The sequence below is a fragment of the Sphaeramia orbicularis genome, chromosome 12, assembly GCF_902148855.1.
Source record: "Sphaeramia orbicularis chromosome 12, fSphaOr1.1, whole genome shotgun sequence".
Lineage (NCBI taxonomy): Eukaryota > Metazoa > Chordata > Actinopteri > Kurtiformes > Apogonidae > Sphaeramia > Sphaeramia orbicularis.
Genome location: NC_043968.1, coordinates 11,181,271 through 11,196,014, shown reverse-complemented (window position 1 = coordinate 11,196,014; position 14,744 = coordinate 11,181,271). Strand labels below are relative to the sequence as shown.

Below are 14,744 nucleotides of genomic sequence, written 5' to 3'. Positions count from 1 at the left end.
TTTTGAACACAGAGTAGAGCATCTCCTCATTCTCACACTATCTGTGTCACATGGGACTCATCTGTAGCCGATGCTTCAGACCAGTAATTCACCACAAATGGACATGAAACAACACATGACATGACATGCCATACCACAGCTTAACATCACAAATGAACCATAACAGTTAAGCTATTGTCCTAAATAACTTACCAGTACAGAAACTGGAACTTCTCCGATACACCCATTCAGCACAGCAAATGGTTTTACTGGTTTAGTGCAGGCTTAAATAACCTAGCTAACCTAGTTACAAACAACTCATTATGTAAGGGTCTTTGTATCCTCCTAATGCCTCACTTCCTTCTCCAAATGCTGCTCCTTTGGTATTTTGATTCTGGTTTTTCTGAGTCAGTGGATGACCTGTGTGACGCACAAAGACATTTATTTCAGAACACAACACAACCTTTAATCGTAACACCGCTGAACTCCTTTTCCACCAGTTCACTGTCTAACCTTCAGCTGCTTGGCCACATGGACGCTCCTATTATTGTGTTTTTAATAAAAGAATACACAGAGGTGGATTGTGTCTTAAACAGAACAGAGAGGAGAGAGAAAGGAAAACGAGAAGACGGTGATTTCTCTGGAAAACAATTATTCGTTACTGCGCCCAATCTCCATTAATACCTTCTCATCCTTCTCACCGTTCTTTCTCCCTGCCTGTTGTTAATTTGTTTTGATCCATCACTCATATCCTCTTTGTCATTTAGTATCTCCTCTCTTTTCTGTGAAGCCCCCCTACCTCCGCATCTCCCCCTCCGACGTGCTGATTACTATTGTACTTCCCTCCTCACCTCCCGCTCTTGTCGCCTCCTCCTCCTTCTTAGCCTTCCTGGAGGATTGTGAGTGTGCATGAACAAGCCCACTGATGAGATCAATTATCTATCAGCAGTCACAAAAGTATTGATTTAATACGCACGCACACATACACACACACACACACAAACACACATCTCTTTCTGGGCACTGCAGCGCTCCTTTGTCCCACGGGCCTTTGGGAAATCAGAGGCTCTCTGTGAGCTCGATTGTGTTTGTCAAATGTTCAAGTCATGCCCTAAAATGGGTGCTGTTCGAGTGTGTGTGTGTTTGTGTGTGTGTGTGTGTGTCCCTGCGTGGTCTATAAAACCCTGGTCCTTTCCCATGGGGCTATGCACGGAGGAGACGTCTATTATTCTTTTATCATTTGGCTTTTTGTTGTCATTACACACCGCTCTTTGCCTCTTTCCCCCAGTGGCCTCATCCTTCATTCTGATCCTCTCTATATACATTTGATGCCCCCTTTCCTGCTTTTTCTTCCCCTCCTCTGCTATTGCTCCCCAGCAGCGGTGAGGTGTTTTATGGGTTGTTTGTTAAAGTGTGGAGCAGAAAGGGCTCCCCCTTCGCCTCTTTTTTTTTTACCCCCCCCCCCCCCCCCCCTTTTCCCTCTGCCTCCCCTCGTCCACAGGGAATCATTGAAGTGCAGCCTTTCCTTCTTTGCCACTCTTCTGTTGCATGATTTAGAAGCAGTGGCTGTGTGATGCATTTATGTGTGCGTCCACAGACTCAGACCACTTAATCTCTCTGTTCTCCAGTAATTTTTCATTCTTTCACCTAAAACAGCAAAGGGCTTATTCACGCACAGCAGCACAAACACTTACCCCACCACACAGTTAATAGAGAATGTGGCACTTTTTTTTTTTTTCTTTTACTCTATCTTTTACATGCAGACACAACACACACACATACACCAGGGGAGGCGGTGTGATACTCTGTCTGAACGCTGCATTGGCTTCCCCTCCATTATCCTGCGATTGAACGGTTAATGTTGCAGGAGGCGAGAGAAATGGAAGGAGATACAGGTCTATAGCTTCAACATTTTTTTTTTTGCACAGACAAATAGATCTTAACAGAGGAGCAAAGCTCATTCACGATGCGGCCTATTTCTCACCGTGAAAAACATAGGCAAACACAGGCATGATGGGAAATATGGAGGGAACATATTTAATTTAAGACATATTTATATGCACATGAAAGGGGAGAAGGCGGTTGGGTATTACATGGAATCCTCTCTGTGCTCATTTATCAGACCTTTGCACCTGCAGTAAACATGCTTAGCTGTCTATGTGCTGGGTTGCATATTGCATTTAAATACACATCACCTGACAAAGACTATTCACCTCACGATTTACTGATGATATGCCTCTGAATCAATGTGGCATTAAGGAGAATATTTTTCATGCTATCAGGATTTATCACATAATACAGTAAAATGCAAAATGGCATATAAAAGTCAATAGTCTAAGTATATTATCTTTATTCAACCATAACTGACTAAAGAAATCATGGAAATGCACAGTTGTGGTGATCAAATTGTATAATTTTAATTTTGTTAATTTTAAGTATTGGTCTAACGCAGGGATGGGAATGGAGAACCGGTTCTTTTTGAGAACCCAGGGCTCAAAATTAACTTTTTGACCTAGGAGCACTGTGCTCCTAACCCTAAAAAGTTAGGAGCACAGGCTAAAATCTAGGCGCACCACAATTATATAAAAAATTTGGAGAACAAGCAAAACTCTTGGCCATACCAAGTAATATTCCTATATGTATTTAAGCAATGTTAACAACCTAGAATAAAGTATTTGAATAGAGTATGAAAGAAAAAGCTTACATTGACACAGGTGCAAAACAATTGTCAATGTGTGGTATATACTTTAGTTGGTTCTTGGAGAAGAAAGACGAATCACACCATTATTTGCAACAACCAACTTTTGAGGAAGAAACTTTTGACGAATCATGTACACGTCTGGATACCGCTTGTTGTTTATTCATTAGCCCCTCGATTTGCTGGTTACGGTCAGCTGATCGTGTAGCAAGTTGATTCGCGCAACATGATCATCTGACTTGCAGGATACATTACGTCATGGGAAAATACTTGGAACAACGCCAGCGCTACTAACCGGGTTTGGCGGGAGATTGTTTCAAACGTCGGTGGAGTTATTTGATCCCTTTATTTATGCCGCCTGCGCACGCGAGGGGGCGGGGACTAGATTTTCCGCTTCAGTCAGCAGGGCGTGGAGCTTGTTTATTTTCAGCTGACGAGTTACTTCTGCAGCCATTATTCTAGGCGCACGTATTAATTTTCGCTCATTTTTTTATTGGCGCACCGTGCGATCGTAATCTCAAAAACAGTCGCACTTCCGAAATTCTCAGGCACATGCGACCGTAATTCAGTCGCAGTCACGAGCCCTGGAACCGGATCCCAGTAGCTTGATTCCTTAAAATCGTTTGCCTGCCTGCTTAACGATTCTGCTTATCGATTCTGCCTTCGTTGTGCATGCGTGATGACATCATATGTACGCTGCATTGTTTTGGTCAGAACGTAGCCAACATGGCGTTGAGGCACAAACGGTCTAAAAAGACGACACCAGGTCCACTGGAACACTGTCAAAGCTTCCATTTCTTCAAAAGGGTGGAATCCCTCCGATCTGCTCAAACATTTGTCCACAGCATGTGATTCATTTGATTCGCTACTTAGCGGTGCTTGTGAATCCAGCGGCAGAGTGAACACCAGGCCGTCATCTGGGCCCAGTTCTGGTTCCGGTGCAGGCAACAAATGTCGTACCCCCTCAAATACAAGTTTCCGAATGTAGGGGAAAGGAAATGAGGTGCACAATAACGGGAGATGGGCCGAGTCGAACCGGTTCCACGTATTAGAAATGTGGCAATAGAGGAATTAGTACAGTGTTTTTAATTTCACTTTCACTGTACCCCCCCCCCCCCCCAAAACCGAGCCCGGCATCATCTGTTCTTACTATTTGTACATACTGTATATGTTATATTTTCTGTGCAGAGGTGGAAATATAAAAGACAGTTAATGCAAACACACCCGGTTGTACTCTTTTATTCCCTCACCCAATGAGAATCGATAAGAGAATCGATAAAGAATCGGATCAATAAGCAAAATCGATAATGGAATCGGAATCGTTGAATTCTTATCGATTCCCATCCCTAGTCTAACGTGATTTCAGTAGTGCAACACAAATGTTAGGAAACATTTTTAAAAGGAAATTTTACTTGGTCTACATTTGTGTAACATAACACAAAGTCGCAAATGTAAATATATCTACATTTCTGATCAGCCATTTGTCAAGTCTGAGGCTTGTACATATGTTCCGGAAGATCTGCTGAAATTCAAACAAAGCATCAGGATGGAAAAGTGGTGATTGTAAACTCACAATCTGATGCATTTGTGAATTAAAATATCTAAAAACTGCCAGGATTGTTATATATTTTCTTGATTTATTTACATCAAATATTTGTGATGACCAAATACTTCATTTAGTGTCCTTGCGATGGTTTGTTTTATCCATTTTTAAGCTAACATTATTAACGTCACTTGTTTAACGTCATTTCATTAGAATAAAATGACATTGTGAACATACAGTACATCCCTGAATGAATGTAATGGAGTAAAGTTAAAAGTAAGCATTATTATTTTTACTTAAGTAAAGTACAGATACATAAACATTAACATAAGTACAGTAACAAAGTACAAATACTTTGTTACTGCCTGAATGTGATTTCATTTGCATTGTAAACTATTATATGGAGTTACTACTGAGCGAAATCCTACGAGAACTGAAGTTTAATCAGAAAGTGTATGTTTACAAAAAAATTAAAAATAAATTGAGGTAATGGAAGGTGAGATGCTGCTTCAGTGATAAGCCATGGAGTAAATCAGCGAAGTCACACTAATAGAATCTTAACATCTCACATCTGATCAGCAAGTAAAGCTGTCAATCATATGTTTTGTGTTTTGTAAAAAAAAAAAAACCAGCTAGGAAAAGATGCAGAAGTCCACTTTCCTCTCAAATTAAAATATGCGTAGAGGTACTTTTTGCCTTCTGCCACTGTGGACTGGACCTTTTAAAGGAGTGGTATTTTGCTTTTTTAAAATGAGTTCCACAGCCTTGACTGTGGAATTTTTGCACTTTGCAAATTCATCCCAGGGGCCGGATTGGAACCTTTGGCGGGCCGCATTTGGCCCCCGGGCCACATGTTTGAGACCCCTGCCTTTGATGTGTGAAATTGATGTCATGGCTAAGATGATATTGTTTTGTAGGTTAAAAAAAAATAAATTAAAATAAAAAACCTCAGCAGAATGTGGTGGTTGTCGTGGCTTCGGCGGAACACCAAAGCTTGTGAACCCGCACTAAGGAGACAAGGGTTTGTGTTCCATTTCATGCTGGGTTTATTTTTGTGTGCTTTTGTCATCCTTATTTAGCCCTCTCCCAACCATTTATAACAAAACAAATGGTTTTTTATGCCTACCTCTATCCAACAACTAACCATGGCATTGTCTGGATCAGGGGTGTCAAATTCATTTTCTTTCAGGTTCCACATTCAGCCCAGTTTGATCTCAGGCGGGCCGGACCAGAAAAATTATAGCATAATACTATATAAATAATGACAATTCAAATATTTCCTCTGGGTTTTAGTGTCAAAAAAGTAACAGAAAATCATGAAAACATTTACATTTACAAACTATCCCAACAAAAAAGATGTGAATAACCTGAAAAAAGTGACATATCGTAGGAAAAATAAGTTCAATTTGAAGAATATTATGCCTTAATTTATCATTTATATCTGTGCATTTCAGATCAGAAGGCTCAACACATTTACTAACAGGCATTATAATGTTAAAATAGCACTTAACTTTTCTTTATACATTTCAGGTTGTTCATGTTTGTTCAGATTATTCACATTTTATTGGTAACAGATAGTTTGTTAATGTAAATATTTTCATAACTTATGGGGGTTTTTTGCACTAAAACAAAGACAAAAATGTGTAGTTGTCCTTATTTTTAGGTTATTATGCCATCGTTTTACTTGAGATCACATTGTGCTTTATGTGGCATGTTCAGCATGTGCACAGCTGTAAATAGTATTATAGTTTTTTTGTTTGTTTTTTTTTTATTTGTCGGTTACATTTCTACATTTCCTATTGTGTATCTTTTTGTTGTGCCGACTGAATGCGCTTTTTTGCTCTTGTGTGCTTTGTTTGTGCTCCACTTTGCTGCTGTAAATTTGGAATTTCCCCTTGTGGGACTAATGAAGGAGTATCTTATCTTATCTTACCCCACCTTACTTTACCTTACCTTATTTTATTATGTCTTATCTTGTCTTATCTTATCTTACTTTACCCTTCCTTACCATTCCTTACCTTATCTTATCTTACCTTATCGTATCTTATCTTATCTTGTCTTACCTTATCTTATCTCATCTTACCTTACCCCACCTTACTTTACCTTATCTTATCTTATCTTACTTTACTTTACCTTACCTTACCCCACCTACTTTACCTTATCTTATCTTACCTTATCCCACCTTACTTTATCTTATCTTATCTTGTCTTGTCTTACCTTATCTTATCTTACCTTAGCTTATCTTATGTTCTCTTCTCTTACCTTACCCCACCTTACTTTACCTTATCTTATCTTATCTTATCTTATCTTATCTTATCTTATCTTATCTTACCTTATTTTATCTTATCTTACCTTACCTTAACCCACTTTATCTAATCTTACCTTATCTTATCTTACTCCACCTTACTTTATCTTATCTTGTCTTATCTTATCTTACCTTATCTTACCCTCCCTTATCTTATCTTATTTTATCTTATCTTACCTTAACCCACTTTATCTTATCTTACCTTATCTTATCTTAATCCACCTTACTTTATGTTATCTTATCTTGTCTTATCTTATCTTACCCTCCCTTATCTTATCTTGTCTTATCTTATCTTATCTTACCTTATTTTATCTTATCTTACCTTACCTTAACCCACTTTATCTTATCTTACCTTACTCCACCTTACTTTATCTTATCTTATCTTATCTTATCTTATCTTATCTTATCTTATCTTATCTTATCTTATCTTATCTTATCTTATCTTATCTTACCTTACCTTACCTTACCTTACCTTACCTTACCTTACCTTACCTTACCTTACCTTACCTTACCTGGAACCTGAACTAAAATGACTTTGACACCCTCGACTGTTTATATCTTCAGTATAATACAACCTTTGGTGGGCCTGTTTTGGCCCCCAGGCTGTGTGTTTGACACCCCTGGTCTACATGTCTGTCAGACTAGCCCACACATCAGTAAGTGACAATTTAGAGTTGAAGACATGTGGTCGTACCTGCGCACCAACATTGGACAACAGCAGACAGGTCAGATGTCAGCCTCTGGACTTGTGCTGTGACATTTGTAGATGGTAGATTGGTGTAAATGACATGAAGGCATCCTGCAGTCAGGCTGGTGCTGGTGTTACGGTGGTGATGGGGTATATTTTCTTGGTGCATTTGGGGCCCTTTAGTACCACCATCATGAGCATCATTTAACCGCTACAGTCCACACAAGTATTGTTTCTGGACATGACTATCCCTTTATGACCACAGTGTACTCATGTCTAATGGCTACTTTCAGCTTGATGTCACAAAGCTCATCATCATCATCATCTCAGACTGGTTTCTTGAACGCGACAATGAGCTCTTAGTCACCAGACGTCGATGCAATAGACGCCCAGTGTGGAGAGCAGCAGAAAGACATCGACAAAGCTGCTGCAAATACGTGATACTTTCATGTCAAGAGGGAGCAAAATCTCTGAGGAATGTTTCCAACACTTTGTTTAATCTATACCACAGAGAATTAATGTAGCTCTGAAGGTGGTCACTGAGTGTGTGTATTGATTTTATTCTGACATATCCGTGCTTTGGTTATGATTGCTGTTTGAAAAATAACTCTGATGATTTATGTCATTCAATCCTTTAGAAAAGACCAGATCCACCCAAAACCTGATCTAATTCTCCTGTGAAATAAACCTTCATTGTTACCCTCAACCAGAGGCGATTTCTCACAGACTGCAAGGGAAGCTCAGCTTCCCCTAAAATGACGAAAATTAAATGGTTAAATATGTACGGGTGGTTTGACATTTCATTGACTACAAATGTGGTAGAACACGTTCATCTCACAGACGAGTTCGTTCAGAATCAGCTTTATCACAAATCAACAGACTGGATGTTGTTCACTTCTCCATTCCCGTGTCTCTGTTTTCTCATTTGATCTCTGCTCAGTGCATTTGTCCGTAGACGCTCAGCGTCCATGCACTTCAATGGGACTGAGTGGAACTGTTTTTCATTGCCTCAAAACTGGACGGTAATTGGATAAATGCCACGATGTTGTCCCGCCCCCGGACGTTCAGCGTCTCTGGGGGTGAATGGAGCTGTGGGCGGAGCCAGGCTGGGCTGGACGCTGGGCTTCCACATGCTGATTGGAGGATCAGTCAAAAGGCTGAATCTCATTTGATTGACAGCTATTTTGACATACACTCCTTCACTTGACAGTTCAGTTTAATACCGTCGTGGATTCTGCTGTGAAATGAAGAGAGAAACCGCTACGAAATTACTTGTTCATTTCTTGTACTGTAAATAAAACACACTCATTGTACTTCCTTATTTCAATTTAACATAATTTCAATGTTTTCTTGTTTCAGTTATATAATTTAATCATTTCTTGTTTGAGTTTAATATCATTTTGTAGATAGTTAAATCCGTCATACTGTTGGCTAGGTTGGAGTGAACTAGCTATCTAACAAGGTGCACATGATGGCAGGCTGCTAATGTTGTCGACCTGATTTTGGCAAAGCCATTTGATAGTCTTCCTTACGAGGAGAAACTTTCAATTAAACAGCAGGGCAGATCAACACCTGACAAGACGCTTACTTGGCGTCACTGACCATTTTCTTAAAAAGAAACGGAGGGCCGAATTTATGTTTAAATAACTTGACAATTTTTTTGATGTAAGCCGACAATGAGCTTCCCCTGTCGGAAAGACGAGCAGCTGCCACTGCCCTCAACAATTAATTAATATCATGTCAGTGAGTCACTTTGTTGCACTTGGTGAAATATTCCTTCATTATGATGAGCGTGGGCATGGTTATTTATTTTGGGACGCTAGCACAAACACACTAAACTATAAACCATAAACACTCATATGTCAAATGTGTATCAAACCACAGATACAGAGTCAGACAAAAATAATGTATACACACATCAGGAAAAGAAAAACTTGCTTAAATATTTCAGTACAGAATTTATTCAGACATCACAAGATTAAAGCAAGTCACCTTTGGCCTCTACAATTACAGGAGGTGCTCAAAGCGGTGGCCATTAGCTTCCAGATATTTATGTGTACGGCGAACTTCACAAATCTGTGAAATCGTCAGACGCTTAGGAGGTTCTGAACCAAACTCACGCCTCCATTGTCTTTGGACTGCAACAACATTCTCAAATTTGAAGTACCACTTTAAAATAAACAGTTACACAGTTATATTCTGTATATTTTCTGTATGGAACAGTTCTATTCAAATCCCATCTCCATCTACCTCACTTAGTTTAAGTTTAGGTTTACGCCAAATGTGATTCAACAAATTAAAATATTTCTCATACACACACTCTCCCACCTTGACACATACTCTTTTTCTTTTATTCTCCGTTTATATTTTTGTTGTACTTTGTATATTATTGTTTTATTCCTATTGTCTTTCTTTAAGCTAATGCTGTAATGATGTGAGATTAATTTTATAAGCCCCACTGGGTTTCTGATCTCACCTGCACAATTTGTTTCTTTGTTTGTCTTAATGTTTGATTTGTTTTCTGATCTGGTGACTGCTGCTGAAAGTTCTTGTTTACAGAAGAATTGTAGTGGTGGTGGATGCTGCTTATCCCCATTATTTAATAAGTTATTTTAATTAAAAAAAAAATATAATACTCTAAAGCAAAAATAAGAACAAATCCTGGATATAAACAAAAATAAAATACATTTTTCTTACATGATGTTCCACATGAGGCCCATGTATGTACCTGTAAACAGAATGTGAATAACAGCCACAGTAAATAAAGACTAACTCAAGAAAAAAACAAAAAACAAAAACATAACACTGTTTTAAGCATTTTTTTTCGGGGATGTAATAAAATATCAGTTCTGTAATATATCAAGACATTTCATTTCACAATACTGTACCGATATTAAAAAGTACTGTATCGATATTTTAGGTATTTATTCAAATGCAGATGTTTTTTTTTTTTTGTTTATATTCTATTTATTATTATTTAACACTCTTTTATTAAATAATGTTAGTTCCTTTGTAGGGATTGCACAAAAAATAATGTTATGATGTTAGTTCTGAACTAATAGAATATGAACATTTGAACAGGATCTTAAACTGTAACGTCTGTAAAACATTAAGTTTTAACACGGGAACATTTTGTGATATAACATTAGATCCTGTTGTGATCAAATAGAAATGTGTTTAGTATTTGTGTATAAGAAAATATTGGTTCTGCAATATATCGCGATATTTCATTTCACAATAGTGTATCGATATTAAAAAGTACTGTATCAATATTTTTAGGTATTTATTCAAATGCAGATATTGTTTTTCTTTTTTGTTTATATTCTATTATTATTTAACGTTCTTTTATTAAATAATGTTAGTTCCTTTGTTGGGATTGCACAAAAATAATCTTATGATGTTAGTTATGAACTAATTGAATATGAACATTTGAGGTAGATTTTAAACTGTAATGTCTGTAAAACATAATTTAAGTTTTAACACAAGAACATTTTGTGATATAGCATTAGAGCCTGTTTTGATCAAATAAAAATGTGTTTAGTATTTGTGCATATTTCCGGTGTAATTCAATTCTTCAAGGAAATAATCATTAAAAAAAAAAAGCTACAAACAAAAATTGTCTTTTTAACAATATCATATTGTGACATATCGTATCGTGATCCTAGTATTGTGATTTGTATCATATCTCCTGATTGTTGCTAATACACACCCCTATTTATTTTTGATAATAATGATAATTAATGGCCAGATATTGAAAGTCAAGTTTTTCCTGAAAACAAAGGTGCAAAAGAATTGGCAAAAAAGACATTTTCTGACACTTTTATTGCAAAGCAAACGTGAAGACACCTAGGCGGCCTGTTATAATGGCAGTCATAAATAGGGTTAAAAGACATGTTCATTGATCATTTCCTTCTAACCATTATCAATGTGATGCCCGAAAGCAAGATCATATCTGTTTCAACACCATTGCACTACTAAATGAAACATGTTTAAACATCAGGACAATCTGCTTTTATTTTATAATATGAATAACTCTTTGAGAAAACAAACTCTAAGAAGATCTGAATGGAAAAATTTACCTTGAAGGCATTCAGCTGTGACCAGTACAGCTTAAAAATGAGCCGTCTTATCTCCCCGCTGCTGCACATAACATTTAGTTTTGCATGAACAATAAAGTCAATGTGACAGTTATTAATGATTTTATTCAGATTGTAAAACTCCGCCTCATCTTTTATCCAATCATGAGGAACGGAATATTTGCCTTTAACTATGTCTCTGTTTCTTTATAAGTGCTCTTTTCATCACTCGTTCGTCATCGTTTGGTCTGACATTATATCATGAGCTGCTCAAGTCAGACCTTCTGTTCTTCAATTACAAGCACAACCTCACACACATTATACAAGTTTTCATCATCTTTCCTATGAACTTGTTTTTTCTGTTCTGTTGCCAAACACACACACACACACACGCACACACGCACACACACAAACAACATCTCGAGGGCTATATATGAATTTTGTTCTCTTATTCACACTGGCAGAGCAGAGACCTCTATTGGTAAGGAGGGCAAAGGAAATCATGAGAGACAAGACGGTCAAAGAGCAGAGGCTAAAGACGCAGACGAAAAGCCAGGAGGGTCGAGATGAGAAAGAGCAACATGGGAGGAGAGACTCCGTTGCCTGGCAACCCAGCATCATTTATTGCACTGGTGTTTGGGTGGGGGTTAGTTCAAAGGGATAGATTATAAGAATAGATTAGAGGAAGGGGGGCGTTCACAGGAGGAGAAGGTGGTCAGTTCTGTAGAGTCAAGACGACAGAGGCAACAGTGACTAAACCCACATGAGTCGTTAATGTTGACAAATCAGAATTATGAGTAAAGCAATAAACTGCATTATTGGACATGCTGATTTTTAAGATTACCGTAGTATTTGGAGAAAGCTACACATGAAAGCATCTCGATTTCCATTAGTTCTAGACCAATTCATCAATTTTGGCCTTTAATCTGCACCGATAGGACATCTTACAAATTGTCAATATTGGAAGAATTTGCGGTACTTGTGGCCGAAGGCTAAAATTAGGGTTTTCAACAGGAAATAGTGAATTTGAGGGAATATTTGTGTATAATTTGATGCTCAGTTTCAGATTTATTCATCAATTACTTTGACTCAGTAGTACATTTCAGACATGTTTAATCGTTTTCAGTGTCAAATTGTTTTAGGGGAGAAGTGGCCTGATTAATTGGATTTGCATTTTCCTGCTTCTTGTTATTTTTCATTCATTCATTCATTCTCCAAATTGCTTAACCCTTTAACCCCTGAGCATTCTGTATGCAGGATTTATTTTAAATATTCTTAAAAATTCAACTATTTGCTCATTGGTCTTGTATTTATGCACTGACTTATGTATTTATGTTTGTCACATTGCACTTTGGATGTGGGCTGATGTCTGTGGTAAGCTACAAATGAATTGCCCGTATGGGATAAATAAAGTTTTCTGAATCTGAATCTGAATTAATAAGAAAAACATGCTGATAGAATAGACCTTGTTCTTTCCATAGAAATCTGAGCATGCTCAGTTCACCCCCCACCACCTTTGTAATTGGGGTCAAATCACGATTCCCTATAAAAGTAGACTAAATAATTTTTTTTTTTTTTTTTTACACTTTTTTTCTTGTAATTTTTTGTTTTTACTGTTGTTTGTGGTGTTGTGGTGATTTTCCTGTATTTTTTGTGTTTTTACCGAGTTTTGACCTTGTAACTGCTTTTTTGGAGTTCAACCAGATACCAAAAAGCAGCTGGACTGATTTAGGAAAAAAGAGCCCCAAAACAAAAACTGCTGAGCCAATATTCAAACACTTTTTGTTCAGTGTGTTCCAGTTCACAGTTCATGTTCAACATCCTAAATCTCTTATTGATGTACATTCTGAGTGCCTTATTTAATAAAAACCTGTCAAACTTCAATTCCTCTCTTTGTCTTTTTCTGCTATTCCACTTGTTTTGACCCTAAAACACTCAGTAAAACAAAACCACTGAAGAAAAGGAACACAAACATATACTCACAGCAGCTTTTATGAACCTGAAACAGATGCAAATTCACAGCAGCACGTTTACCTGAAATAATGTCTCTGGGGTTAAAGCAGGGGTCTCAAACTCATTTTCTTTCAGGGGCCACATTCAGCCCGATTTGATCTCCAGTGGGCCGGACCAGTAAAATAATAGCATAATAACCTAGAAATAATGACAACTCCAAATTTTTCTTTGTTTTAGTTTTTAAAAAAAGCCATTAAATTATGAAAATACTTACTTTAATAAACTATCCAAACAAGAAAGATGTGAATAACCTGAAAAAAAACTGAAATTTCTTAAGAAAAGTGCGATTTTAACAATATTATGCTTTCAACTTATCATTTCTTTTTTTTTCTTTCTTTTTTTCTTTATTCTTTTTTTTTTCTCTTTTTTTATGGGTCAACTTATCATTTCTACATGTGCATTATGGATTGGATCTACAAAGACACTTAGTAACAGGCAGAAAATTGTTAAAGTTGTACTTAATTTTCTTTAGACATTTCAGGTTGTTCATATTTGTTCAGGTTATTCATATTTTATTGTTACAGGATAGTTTGTAAATGTGAATATTTTCAGAAATTAATGTTATTTTTTGCACTAAAACAAAGCCAAAATTTGAAGTTGTCATTATTTAACTATAGGCATAGTGTAATATTTTTTTTCTTCACATCAAACCGAGAAGAAAATATGGAGTCATTATTTTTTGTACGTTATTATGCTATTATTTTACTGGAGATCATATTGGTCTGTATGTGGAACCTGAACTAAAATGAGTTCCACAGCCTTGACTGTTCACTAAAAAACAGTTCACTATTTAGTAGTGTTTGATACGAATTTGCAGCATGTGTTGACCTTTACAAAAAGTCTGGTAAAGGAAAGTTAAGTTTCTGTATGTACTTATAGAGTATGCTTTTTTTTTTTTTCCTCCTCCTCCGCTCAATAACTGTCCTATTTCTCTCTCGTAATGTCTCTTCAACAATGCTGTAGTTGAGAGAGGTGAGTCAGCAAGAGCCAGATAATTTGGCGGATAAGTAGAGGGTGTCGGATACGAAAATGAGAAAAAAAAACAAAAAAAAAAACACCCCTTTTTTTTTCCAAACAGAGATGGGAGTTGAAGGAGTCATTGCAGAGATATATCAGTAATTATTGATGATGAAGTAAGTGTGGAGATGTTAGTGAGCTTCACAGGGACATAAAATGTAGGGACTGTTCCTCTTTTGTCCTGTGATGATACCCAGCTCCAGTGTATTTATGACCCTCTTATTATTACTGTCTGGCATTAGTCATGGTTTGTCAGGTGTCTAATTTTAAACGTGTGTGTGTGTGTCTGTCTGTTGCAGCTGATTTCCAGTGACGCAGATGGGGCCATACAGAGGGCAGGACGCTTCAGGGTGGAGAATGGCTCGTCAGATGAGGTACGTTCAATATAATGCACTTTTGTAAACACATCCGTTCCCCAACTTCCA

At 37.2% G+C, this 14,744-nt stretch overlaps 1 protein-coding gene across 5 annotated transcripts in view; it reads left to right on the top strand.

Moving 5' to 3' along the window:
• garnl3 (GTPase activating Rap/RanGAP domain like 3) overlaps nt 1–14,744 on the top strand; it is a 141,266-nt gene that overhangs the window by 59,711 nt on the left and 66,811 nt on the right. For all 5 annotated transcript variants that reach the window (XM_030149739.1, XM_030149735.1, XM_030149738.1 and 2 more), the window contains exon 3: nt 14,619–14,693. In XM_030149739.1, the coding sequence (XP_030005599.1) occupies nt 14,619–14,693 (75 nt within the window). The remainder of the gene's footprint in view (nt 1–14,618; nt 14,694–14,744) is intronic.